Source organism: Cyprinodon tularosa, unplaced genomic scaffold (assembly GCF_016077235.1).
Source record: "Cyprinodon tularosa strain WSP-4 unplaced genomic scaffold, ASM1607723v1 ctg598, whole genome shotgun sequence".
Lineage (NCBI taxonomy): Eukaryota > Metazoa > Chordata > Actinopteri > Cyprinodontiformes > Cyprinodontidae > Cyprinodon > Cyprinodon tularosa.
The window spans coordinates 863,918-877,319 of NW_024039338.1; the positions used below are offsets into that span (position 1 = coordinate 863,918).

Consider the following 13,402-nt stretch of genomic DNA (forward strand, 5'->3'; position numbering starts at 1 on the left):
ATATGTTGTACATAGGTGTGGGATGGTCCAGATGAAGCAAGCACTCCAAGACTGGAGAAAATTTTTTTGTAAAATACAAATTACTGTTTGCTTCATATTTTGTTGCAGAAACTTTTATATCCACTTTATAGCTATGTTAATTTTTATTTTCAGGCCTTTTGGACACACAGAACAAGGGTCTGATCAGGTAAGATTGAACTCAATCCCTTTCACAGTTCAATATGTAAACATTACATACCATAAAAGATTTTCAAAAATTCACAAACACAATCACCCAAGATGAGATACATGACATTGTGTTAGCTAAGTCTGTATGGTATTGCCACTACCACAACTGGAGTACTAATTTATGTTAAATTAGGATGGCGGAAACACCAACGTCCAGGAGCATCCCATGTCCTCAGATGGCCAGAACCACTTCTATCGGTAGGTTGTGTGAACACATGTCAACTTTTGCACATGTCAACACATTTACTGAAATGATTTATAGAAATTACACATGACATTTGGCATAAAGACTTACAAAAAAATCCATCACGGATAAATCCAAGAACTGCAACTAACTGAATTATTAATCTCAACTAAAATGTCTTCTTACATTTCCAAACAGAAAAAAGTCATTGAAAAAAAAAGTTTTGCACCTGTCCAGGTAAAACAGCAACTGGTACATTTGTGAGTGCATTTACTATCTCCACCCAACTGCCACACACATCAAAGAGAACTAAGTGCACCCATCCCTTTCACTTAGGCCCATTTGAACTCTATAAGGTAACTTGGCACACCTGTGTTCACAATGATCTCTTCAGACAAAGAGCCTCAGCTTGAAGCTTCCACAAAGACACTCTGGTAGGCAAATGGACATTATATCATTTAATCTGCATTCAGAGTAGTGATGGGCAGATGAGGCCCCATTGGGTGTATGGCACATTTCCCAAACTGTGTCGACACTGTGTTGAAACTGTTTTGCTGTATCACTGAATGGCGACATCTGCTGGATTTAAAAAGTAATTGCAGGCAACTTCAATAAAGACTGGAAACAGACTGAACAAGGTTCATTCACACATTTTTATTTAGAAACATCAGCTGCGTTAAAGGAAAATTCCGGTTTTTAACACTTTTAGCCCATTTTCTGTAGTGTCCAGGATGAAATCGAATGATCGACACCAACATTTTGACAATTGGTCCTGTCTCTGCTATTTGGCTCATGCAGAATCCCCCCCTGGCTGCTTCAGAACGGCTTCCATAGTGCATGTCCGATAATGTCCTTAAAACAACCTTAGACGTTCTTTTTTTAAAATATGCTACTCACCGGGTCGTCAGCGCTGTTCAATGACGTTCCAAAAAAAGTTTCGTAAAGAAAAAACGTTCCTGTAGTGTTTTATTTAGCATTTTGTAAATCCCATTGAGTTCTGTTGGAATAGTCAATATCCCTCCGCCACCGGAAATGGAAATGGGGCCTGTTCACGCTTAGTTGTAGTCTTTTCGCAAGGCCCAAGTGTTTCTGCTTCACTCTGTGTACTCCGACGTCGAGGTGCTAACGTCTCTGTTAAACACTTTAAAAAACTCTGAAAATGGAATACGAAAGGTGGATTCTTGAGGAACGTCATTGAACAGCGCTGACGACCCGGTGAGTAGCATATTTTTAAAAAAGAACGTTTAAGGTTGTTTTAAGGACATTATCGGACATGCACTATGGAAGCCATTCTGAAGCAGCCAGGGGGGGATTCTGCATGAGCCAAATAGCAGAGACAGGACCAATCTCAAAATTTTGGTGTCGATCATTCGATTTCATCCTGGACACTACAGAAAATGGGCTAAAAGTGTTAAAAACCGGAATTTTCCTTTAACATCTTTGAGCAAAGGCGATTGCGCCGCTTACAAACCATTTCTCCTGCTTTTGAGAACACCCTTTCACAGGGCACTGATGATGACGGCGTACATAAAAATGTCATTGCAAGTTTGTACAACGTAGGATAATTTAGTCTTTGGATTTCCAGTATTGTAGTGGATCCTGTGATCTTGGTGTTTTCTCTTCGTGGTTCCTACTTTTCTTTGAGGGAAGCAAGCTTTCTTTAGTTTGGGCAGAAGCTGAGCTGGTTTAAAGAGCAAAAAAACTTGACAGCACCATAACTTCTGGTTGTTCAATATTTTTTTTCGATCAAACTTTGAGTAGTTTGCAAGAATTACCCAAATATGCTGGTGTTAGCTGTCCTACTGCCAAGAATGACTAACAGAAGTCTCTATGCCTTATTAGGGATGAATTTAAATTATTTACCTAGTAAAGTATTTACTCTATTTTCTTTTCAATACAGCAACTACACAAATGTGTACGCACCAATAATTGTTGACAACGACTCTGAGCCGGATGAATATCTGATGCAGTTCCCTGAGCAAAGGTATTAATTAGAAATTAGTTGTTCTTCTAAATCCTTTTGTGCTTTTTGTATTTGAAATAATTGTACACTTCATGTTTTATAGTACAGACAATGTGACTGCTGCAGAAATCATTTCAGAGCTTTTGGCAATGATCACGTCATCATCTCTCAGCCGCTTTAATATAAACAGAGCCAATGTATGGGATGGAGCACAGAGAGGTTTCAAGCGGGCTTCTTTCAACCCTTTCAATGAAATATTTGTAAAATTCACCGATGACAAGGGACAGGCAAAAGACGGCGTTGATAACGGTGGTCCCAAACGCGAGTTTCTAAGCCTTTTAATGAACTGCTTAAGGACTCGAAGAGTCTTTGATGGGCCAGAAGGAAGGAAATTTATCACTTTTGACAGTGAAGGTATTGCCGTTAAGGGCAATATTTCAGAGTTTTCTCATAAGAATGTGACAGCTGTTGGTGAATGTGGAATTAATGTGAACAAAATTTATACAGCAGCCAAAAATGATGAATATTTCCTGGTTGGGAGGATGATTGCCACTTCTGTCGTTCATGGAGGTCCAGGTCCTCAATTCTTATCTGAGAAGCTCTACCAGCACCTCACAGGAACATCAACAAATACAGAAGGAAAGATAGAAGACATCACCGAAAACACCATGAGGGCTTCTTTGATTGAGGTAGGATAGCATTATTGATGAGGCTTTACAATTTGTTACAATCAAGCAAAAATTTTGTTATTCCATAACTTCATGTAACATTAAGATCATTTGTATTTTGTGTTTGATACGATTCTATTGTGCAGAATAAATCTGATATTTTCTAAAAGGCACATTGTCATATTAAAGCACAAACAAGTACCTACGCTACCTTCACTTAAAAGAATGCTATATGCATAAAAAAGACAAGCCACTTTATTAGGTACATCTCGTTAGTACCGGTTTGTACGCCCATTTGCCTTCTGAACTGCTTTAATCCGTAGTGGCGTGGATTCAACTAAATACTGGAAACATTCCTTAGATAGTCTGGTCCATCTTTACATGATGGCATCACATAGTTGCTGTAGATTTGGTGGCAGTACATCCATGATGCAAATCTCTCCTTCCACCACATCCCAAAGGTTTTCTATTGGATTGACATCTGGTGACTGTGGAGGCCATTCGAGTTCAGTGAACTCATTATGTTTAAGAAACCAGTCTGAGATGAGTCATGCTTTCTGACATGGCAAGTTAACGTGCTGGAATTAACCATCAGAAGATGAAAACACTGTGGTCATGAAGTATTTTGCTTGGCAAAATACTCAGGTAGGCTTTGGCGTTGACACGATGTTTGATCGGTACCAATGGGCCAAAGTGCACTCCATAGCACCACCCTGAATCGTGGAAACGTTGGTACAAGCCAGATGGATCCATACTTTCATGTTGTCACCAAATTCTGACCCTCCCATCCAAATGTTGTTGCTGAAATTGAGACTCATCAGACCAGGCAACGTTTTTCCAATCTTCTATTGTCCAATTTTGTTGATCCTGTGTGAATTGTTGCCTCAGCTTCCTGTTCTTAGCTGACAGGAATGGCATCCGGTGTGGTCTTCTGCTGCTATAGCACATCTGACTTAAGGTTTGACATGTTGTGTGTTCAGATGCTCTTCTCTATAACTCGGTTGTCACGAGTGGTTTCTTGAGTTATTGTTGCTGTTCTATTAGCTCAAATCTCTCTGGCCAGCAAGGCATTTGTGACCACAGAACTGTTGCTCACTGGATATTTTGGTAACACTTTATTTGAAGGGGGTTGAATAAGACTGTCATGACACTTTCATAAACATGACATAACACCTGTCATGAACATGAATAAGCCTTCATGAATATTTATGACTGTTGTCATAAAGCGTCATTCAGTAAATTATGACACTTTTAATACAAAGTTCGTATTATTCAAAATGTCTTTATGACAACTTGACATTAACCAATAAATCATTACTGTTTAAACTTTATCTTTAATAACATAAAGTTACCTAATTTTTAAAGTGCAATCAGTGATACTTTCATAACAAATTTATATCAGTAATGATTTCATAAATATTCATTTATGTTTTTTGTTATTGTTCTCTACCATAGATATCCAGTGCAGGTACATTGACTGAACTACACCAGTCAGTTGAAAGACATGCAAGCATTTTGCAAACTGCTGGTTGCTTGCAGTTCCCTGTGACTGTTGATGATAAATTGAAAATTGTAAAGGAGTTCATTGATTGGTACATCATTTACCTCAACCATTTCTCTATTCAAAGGTAATGTTTCTCTTCCTTAACTTAAAAAATAACTATGCTAATTTAGTTACTATTTTGTTTCAGTTAAAACAAGCAAATATACAATAGTGCAAGAATCAATCAATCAATCAACAGCAGCCAAATAAGTAGGAGCCTTATTGATTGGACGGCTTAACTGGAGAAAATTAACGTTACTGTAGGTTAATTCACTGTGTACAGTGCATCAGCAATATTACCTATGCTAAATAAAAAAAGATTAGACATATTAATGTTCTTTGTGTTATTGAAAAATATCAGCTCTTTTGATAATAATTAAGGTGATTTCTGTTTCAAACTTTTTATAGATTCAAGGATGGCCTTTCTACACTGAACTTCCAGAATGCTTTGGAGCAGCATGCTTCCGTCTTCAGGCCATTTATGTGTGCAAGAGTGGAACAGCTGACATCCAAAATATTGGAGGAAATATTTGAGGTTCAGCTCAGTGAAAAGGGTAGCAGCAGAAGACATGAGGAAACAAGAGTGCTAGGATTCTGGAGAGACTTTCTCCTTGACACAAAAGGTGAGCTTGAAGATTTATTGCTATATTCTGGTGTTATTGTAGTATCTGATACATAAACTCATTGCTTCTTTTCTAGAACAAAAAAACGGATCTCTCTCTCCAGGACGTCCTCATGTTTGCCACCGGCTTAAACACACTACCTCCATCTTCAATTCTGCCACCACCAAAACTGATATTTCAGGCCACTTCTCGTTTTCCTGTCAGTAGCACCTGCTCCAACACTATCAAAATACCAATGTCCAAGACGTATCATCAGTTTAAAGAAGACATGGACTTTGGGATTCAAAACTCCCCTGGGTTTGGGCTTTATTAAGGTCAAATGCATAACAAAACAAAATGCTAACTATTTAACTTGTCAAACCTGTTCAGTTATGACACTGTTTAGTGTTTGTGTGCGACCTTCAAATTTGGATTCTTGTTTGTTTATAAGTCCACCATGTTTTTCAGTTGGATATAGTTTTTGACACATGATTCCCAACTCAGTGGATGTGCTAGGCCACACTGTCTCTGGAGGTTCTCAAAATGTGCCTGAAGGTGTTCATCTCCACATTGAATGTTGTTAGTCTCTGTCACAAACTGTCCCAATTGCTCCTGGGAGACTGGGAAACCACAGTCTGTTCCACCAAACCTAGGAATAGAAGAAGCACAGTAAACATTTAGTTATATTTACATTTCTTCACTAAACTGTTACTGCTGTGACTATTGTTGTAACCTGTCTAAATGATTAATTTGTATTTAAATTTACATTTTAGAAATTGTCATCTGAAATTGTTAGAATAAAAAGTGACATACTGTTAATACATTGTTCATTATTTTTGTTTTGGCAAATTATTTTTTAGAGTTCCCAAAGGGGTTTTAAATCAACCAGATGTTGAAGACAAAAACAACAAAAATTACCTGTGAGGTAGATGATACATCACATCTGGTTTACCAGATGGACAGCAAGATTGTTTAACAGGTCTTATGGTATGTTTATTCCACCTGTCCTTGCATTCATCAAGATCTCTCTGTAGCATATCCATGAAGACAAACCGCACAAGGCATGTGTGCTCATGACTTCCATTGAAGAGATGTCTTTCCTTCAAATCGTTCATGAGATCCATCCAGAACTGAGATCTACAATAAACCAAAAGTATAAGATATCAGCAGAAAGTAATAGGACTAGTTTCTATGTCATGAAAATATTTAAATATATGTTGACCTACAAAGTTAAATATAAACTAAGCAGACATCAACTGTTATACTTTAAATGTTGAGCTTCTGATTCATCCATTTCAAATGTTACACTATAAAATTAAGTTGTATATAGCACAAAAACATAATGGTCATTAAAAGATATGCAAGTTCTTCATTTCTTCTGACAAAGTAGAGGTAATCAAGTAAAATGTTGCATTAAAATTTTGAAATGTTTGCTTATCCAAGAAGACTACTAAATTTACTCACCTTTTCAAGGTCTACTACTTGGTATTTATACAAAAATTACAATAAACTGTTGACAAACTCACCTTTGTTTTCTGAAATATGACCACCAGCTTTCAATGCGTTGGTTGGCTGTTGAGGAGCCATACATATGGCTGGCAGCCCCAGCAAAATCATCAGTGTGTGATGACCTTAATGTACAATGCATTGCCACCATTGTTCCATTTTCAGTGCCACAGGAGGCGCATTGGTATCTTCCCAAATTCTGAGACACATTGCACATAGTTTTGAGCAATGACTCCAGGATCATTATTGCTGGCTTGACACACTAACCATAGCACCTTCCGAGAATACCCATCTATGCAACCACTTATTGCCAAGCCATAGGGCTTTAGTTTGTCATAGCCATCTGCATGCCAGACATAGTTTGGGCCACAAGAACTATAAACTTTTCTTATAAATCTTGGTCTTGCACGCAGTTGTACTCCTGAGGGGTCAAGTTCTGCCATCAATGCCATGACATCGTCTCTTCTGACAGTCAGACAATACTTCTGTCGGAGTGTCTGCCACATCAAGCGATAGCCATAATGCTGGCCTGGTCCCTTTAGCTCCTCTTCAATAGCAGCATGTACCAAGTGAGGCGGTGTGTAACTTCTTTGTCTAAAGAGTGATAATTTTTTTAATTTGCTCTTTAAGGAGCGAAGGCTCATTTCAACATTGTGAAGGTTTCCCAAGAAATCCAAAATTTCTGAATGACTATAGTTCACACCAAAATAGAATCTGTGTAAAAACTGAGTAACATACAGTACAGTAAGGGTAAAAGTTCTGTGCTGTTATTAAAAGTAGCATATAAATAGTCTACTCTACAAAACTATGTGCAGTTAGGCATGATAATTTTAAAAAATATTTAAAAAAAATATATAATAAAACCATATTTATTGAGATAAACAGCTGGGATACATATCTAAAACAAGTGTGGCTTGTTAAACCAAAAGTACTTAATGAATATGTGCGACGTGGGACCACTGTTTTTAGTAACGAGTAATCAAACGCAATGCTAATTCAAATCCAGTAGACCATATTAAAGTTAATTATCCAAATCACTGTGCGTTGCTATTTTCTTTTGTAAATTAATTTAATCCCTATGTACGTCTTGGGGTGGACAGCCGTTTACATGTGACAGTTATCTGCGGCGACAGAAACATAAACAATACGGGGAGGAGGGAGATGCGTATGTTGTTGCTGGGAAAACAGGAACTATTTTGATCATCTGTCCTCAAAGTCTGATTATTATAAGCAGCTTTGGGCTTCTTTTTTTTTGAAATCGGTTTCAAATTTCATGAATCACGGGTTTAAGTTTTTGGGCTTGATTTTGATCCTGAAGTTCTTATTTTGACTTGGAAATAAGCAGAAACATATAAGCCCCGTAATTTGTATGACATCCAAGTAGTTTTAGTCAGGACTTCCAGGTACATCTATTCCTGGATGATCCATCTTGCTGAGCCTTTGGTAATGTCAAGGTAATATTTGTTGTGAGCGACCTTGAATTTTGCACAGAAACAGCAAAACATGGCCACCTAAAAAAGGTAAATCAGAATCAGAAATACTTTAATAATCCCAGAGGGAAATTACTTTTGTTACAAGCTCCAGTTACAGTTTTACATGATATATACCCACATCCAACTATACAATATAATAAAGATAAAAAAGAATAAAAAGAGATAATATATATACACATATAGCTCTTCTGTATATATATATATCTGTACGTATATCTATGCATATGTAAAAACTAAATCCAAATAAAGTGAAAAGTCCAATTAAAGTGATAAATCCAAGTAAAGTGATAATGTTGTTTTCCTCCTCTGCAACCACGGCGTGTTTTTCTCCACAGTTCGGGTGGTATTCCAGCTGTCTAGCATTAGAGCGATAAGCTGTTCTCTGGAGTAAACAAAGGCAGCGTGTCCCGGTGGGAGCGGCATGATAAAAACAGCACAAAAAAGCACAGAAACTCCCCTAAAAATACCTCATTATAGAGGTATACTTCACAGAGTCACTGTGAAAAAATAAGAGCAATCAAAAAAAGGTAAAAATACAAAAGTTAAAAGCGTAACAGGAGCGGTGTAACTGCAGCATGCTGCTTTCGCGCAAGCGCAATAACTGCTTTGGTATGCACATAGGTCCTCTTGTGACAGATAGGTGCTAAATCGAATTCACTATCTATCTATCTATCTATCTATCTATCTATCTATCTATCTATCTATCTATCTATCTATCTATCTATCTATCTATCTATCTATCTATCTATCTATCTATCTATCTATCTATCTATCTATCTATCTATCTATCTATCTATCTATCTATCTATCTATCTATCTTTGTATCTGATTATGATTAGCATAATTGCTTTGCTAATTCAGGCAAGCATCTACGAGACCGAGCCCAGAACGGTATGACTGACACAAAGTCTATCACGCTACCCATAAATTATTCTGTTATTCTATAATATTATACAAGACGGCGTATCTGAAAAGAAATATAGTAATACGTACCTTTACTTTCTTTCAAATATCTTTCTCTGAATCTTGCATCTGGTCCCATAGAAATGAATACTATTTTCTTTGACTCCCCCTAGTGGTCTGGAGCACTTCCGTTTTCAACACTTTTTGTTTGCTGCATTTCATTCGGGGGTGTCTTCTTTTTTGTTTGCGTCTCTCTTTTTGTTTGCTGCATTTCATTCGGGGGTGTCTTCTTTTTTGTTTGCGTCTCTCTTTTTGTTTGCTGCATTTCATTCGGGGGTGTCTTCTTTTTTGTTTGCGTCACTCTTTTTGTTTGCTGCATTTCATTCGGGGGTGTCTTCTTTTGTGTTTGCTGCATTTGATTTGCTTTTTGTTTGCCGCATTTAATTTGTGAGCGTGTCTTTTTTTTGTTTGCATGTTTTCTCTTTTGCTGCGCATTTGCACCTGTCGGCCACCGTATTTTCCTTATATGTGCACATTAATTATGTTTTTGATAAAAATGCTTTCACTAAAATGCCATAAGAAGGTGTATATTATTAAGTCTGTCTCAGGTCCCTACCCCCTTGAGTGCCCACCACATTGCTGCACAAGTTCAGAAAGGTCCAAACAGACAGCAGCAAACATTTGTAAACAAATGATGGGAAGAGCAATGTTGCCAACTTATTGCTTTTGTTGCTATATCTAGGGACTTTTCAGACCCCCCTAGCACTTTTATTTCAAAAAAATGAATAGCGGCAAATCTAGTGACTTTTTTCTGTTACTGGAGACTTTAGCGACAACATCTAAAAGCAGCAAGCTCTGCTATCCATAGAAAGTATATTGGTAACTCTGCCTCCTGTTCTCCTCTATCTTGTCTGCTGTCATGATTCATGCAGCTATTATTTCATCCAAAAGAAAAATGGAGAGCAGATAAACAGATCACGGTTTGTCTTTATACATCATGTGTATTGTTACTTTGTTAGTCAGATTAGACAGAGCAGAAGGCCTTCCTTCACATTGTGGATGTCACGGTGTGTACGGAGGTCATCTAATCAAGACAGCCTTCGTGTCTTTAAGAGAACACAGGATATGGGCACATCTTGGAGCCGGTCTGATAGAGGAGAGCTATCTGCAACCCTGAAGTATAGAAGCAAGCTGCATAAAGTTCAAGACATGATATGGCGTGTAAGTTTCTGATACGGCCAGCACAACATCAACATGATGCAACACATAGACCCATGAGCTATAAGAAGCAGGTGATGACGTTGTTCGGGGCTCAAACTTTGCCGAACGCTCGCGGACGTGATTTTTGAGACCACAGCTGTGCAACCTTTAAGCATTTTTCCCTGTCCTGTAACGACCTGATCTAGAATAAACTCTTATTTTCTACTCCTGTTTTTATAGTCCTTTTTATATGGTTTTACCCAGTTTGAGTTAAGAGTCGTAAATAACTTGCTCCCAGGAAATAAACTGGTGAGAAGGCCTCCGGGGCGCTACAGCCTTCCTTCCAAGGGGACAAATCCTTCTCATTTTAACAATGCCATATGGCACAACACCTTTTTGGAAACACAGGAAGGAGCAATTAGCTAAGTGAGCTTAGTGCTTGGAAAAAAATCTTTCATTCCTTTTGACACTGCATGAAAAGTCAGCTGAGTACAAAACATAGACAAGAAAACAACAACAAAAAAGACAAGAAGAGAGGGACAAAATGTAGAACAAATAACGAATGTATATTCTATTAGAATTTCACTGTCTGTATAATGGGTCTGTTTTATATGTTGTCTTCTTAATTCATACGGCCCACTTTGCCTAAGGCCCCAGATTTCCTAAATCTGCACCTGATTAGACTATACCTCTAGATTACGGACCAACACCAATACACCTTCTACTTTTATCCACTAGTCCTTACTTTCCAGTAGCCCACACCCACTACCAGTACACCCTTGAATTGAAGCTACATTAGTTAGGGCTTTGAAATCTTACCTAGGATTTTATGTTTGCAGTTTTATATTTTTCTTTTATGCAACTTTCATTGGGTTAAATTTTTAGTAAGACTAATGTAACTACTTGTTATTGTGACTCTCGAATATTGGTGCTCCTGATGGTCTTTTGGTGCATGGCACGTGTTTCGAAGTCGCTCGAGGAGAAATGTCCTTGGCTGTGAGTAGTGAGGAAACTGGAAGCGATTCTTGTGGGATGGAAGAGGGATATAGTGACAATGAAGGGTTAGATAGCAACGTCAAAAAATGAGAAAAAGCGAAAAAAGCAGAGATCAGTTGAAGGGGAGTCCAGTTTAGAACATTCAAGTGATGATCATTCCACAGCAAAGCAAAATGAATATAAAGTCATATTCAAACTCGTTTATCAGGCACTCTTTTACAAATTGGAATCCGGTTCTCTTAACAAAATCCATAAATAAACTTGTTGGAGAACTCAGTGGTGCCAGAATCCTGTACAGTGGAGACTTAATCAACTGCAGAGACAGCACCCAGCAAGGTAAAGCAATATGGATTAACAAAATTGACGGGATAAGTGTTGGGATCTGGAGATCTGCCACTTGTCGCCAGCAGAGAGCGCTGTGGGATTCCTGAGTTGGGGCTCTCAGCACACCTGGGAGTCATCAGCTCATCAGAAGACCATACTTCATAAGCAGCAGTCAGACCTTCCTTCGACGCCGCAGTGTTGACCAAGTTTGGTTAGCGAACCTGAGCCTCTGATAATCTTTGTGATCTCTAGTGGACTCTTGAGAGAGACTAGTCATCTAACCTGTTTTTGTCTTCTTTGCTCATAGAAAAGCCGACCGAAGTCTGAAGCTCTGGAGGAGCTTAACCTGGAAGATTGCTTGCCTGCCCAAGTAAGCCAAACCTGAAGATCTCAGCCTTGACTCCAATCAGCTCTCAGGGAAGAGCTGTGAAACAACTCTGATCCGTCAATCCCTAGCTAGAAGCTAGACGCTGCTGCTGCTGAACTCTCTGTGGCTCCACCGTCTCTGGACCCAACCGGTTCCTCCACTCAAGGATCAATCAGAACCTCTCCAAGGTATCATCTATCTTCAACTCACCAGTCCAGCCATATAAGTCCCTGGCTAACCAAACTCTCATCTCCTTTAGATAACTGTGAGACCTGTCCCAGACCAGCACCTGAACCAGTATAATTAACTCTGTGTGTTCTTCTCCAAAATAAACTTTGTTAAGCTTTCCTCCATCTCCGTTAGTGTTCTGCATGTGGGTTTAACCTAGTGAACCAATAATGACAATAAGAGTTCTGTGCAGCTTAGTGGAGAACAAAAAGATCAGCAGGGGAGTCATTGGAGGAGTTCCTTTGAGAGTGACAAAAAAAGAAATTCTAGAAAACATATGTAGCCGAGTATTTAAGAGAATCAAGACACAAAAAAATTATATATATTTTGTTGGTTCTTTATTCCCCGACTGTATTCAGACAGAAAACAGCATTAATTTTATAATTTTGAGGGTTTTACTAAACATATCCAGATAGAAGAATATAAATCAAAAATACTTTCACCCTCATTCAACTAAATTTAGCTACTTTAAGCTTCAATACCAAAAACAGACAACAGTAGTGGCTGCTCTCCTATAAAACAGAAAATAAAATGCTCAGCCACACTTATAGCACATCTTACAGTGAAATTCTTCTATATAAAACAATAAGATATAGTTTCATCTCTCCAACATATCATTACAACCAATTCTGAATTAACTTAAATAACTTATTTTCAAATATAAATGAGAAACTCTCTCACATCCAGTGGATAGCCTACAGCTTAGTTTTATACTTGGACACAGCACATAGACACTCCTCTTTCTCCCCTCTGTGACGGAGATCAATAAACAAAATACTTAATGAAAAATAAACAGATTATGATGCTTTATCAAGGATTTTTATCCTTAGATTTGTCACTTATGCCACTCTGCTGCTCCACTTCGAACCCAACAGGAAGGAGACAGCACACACACACCTACGTGATGTTTTCCCACGTTTTTCAGTCAGTTTAGGATGTTTTGTGACCAACTGCAGTGATTAACCGTCTCTAGCTTCCCAACTGGCAATTTTCACAGGGTCTCATGAGACTTCGAAGTTCTCGCGGGATTTGCAGTTTCCGTTCTTAAAGTGACAGTATGCAATAATAATCCCTTATCCCTATGTTGAGTATGATGCTTGCCACTATTGTATTTATGTTTGGCACTACTTTGTGGAGCGGAAGGTTACGTATGTGTTTATAAAAAGCAATAAAGGCGGAGCCTCCTTGTTCTCTGCG

At 38.3% G+C, this 13,402-nt stretch overlaps 2 protein-coding genes across 3 annotated transcripts; one reads left to right on the plus strand and one right to left on the minus strand.

Annotated features, from left to right (window-relative positions):
• The first annotated feature begins 68 nt into the window (after positions 1-68).
• On the plus strand, positions 69-4,678 carry LOC119797755 (G2/M phase-specific E3 ubiquitin-protein ligase-like). Its single transcript, XM_038306963.1, has 5 exons — positions 69-187; positions 362-426; positions 2,313-2,396; positions 2,479-3,064; positions 4,499-4,678. The coding sequence occupies exons 1-5, from the start codon at positions 134-136 to the stop codon at positions 4,673-4,675; spliced, it is 966 nt and encodes a 321-aa protein (XP_038162891.1). The 5' UTR covers positions 69-133; the 3' UTR covers positions 4,676-4,678.
• A 714-nt stretch (positions 4,679-5,392) lies between these two features.
• Positions 5,393-7,379, minus strand: LOC119797757. 2 transcript variants are annotated; one of them, XM_038306965.1, is made up of 3 exons: positions 6,715-7,379; positions 6,191-6,325; positions 5,393-5,837 (listed from the first exon to the last, which is right to left on the minus strand). In XM_038306965.1, exons 1-3 carry the CDS (start codon positions 6,936-6,938, stop codon positions 5,633-5,635), a joined length of 564 nt encoding a protein of 187 aa, XP_038162893.1. In that variant the 5' UTR covers positions 6,939-7,379; the 3' UTR covers positions 5,393-5,632. The 2 variants fall into 2 exon arrangements, with proteins under 2 accessions (XP_038162893.1, XP_038162892.1); XM_038306964.1 differs by having other exon boundaries at positions 6,107-6,325.
• Positions 7,380-13,402: the final 6,023 nt, after the last annotated feature.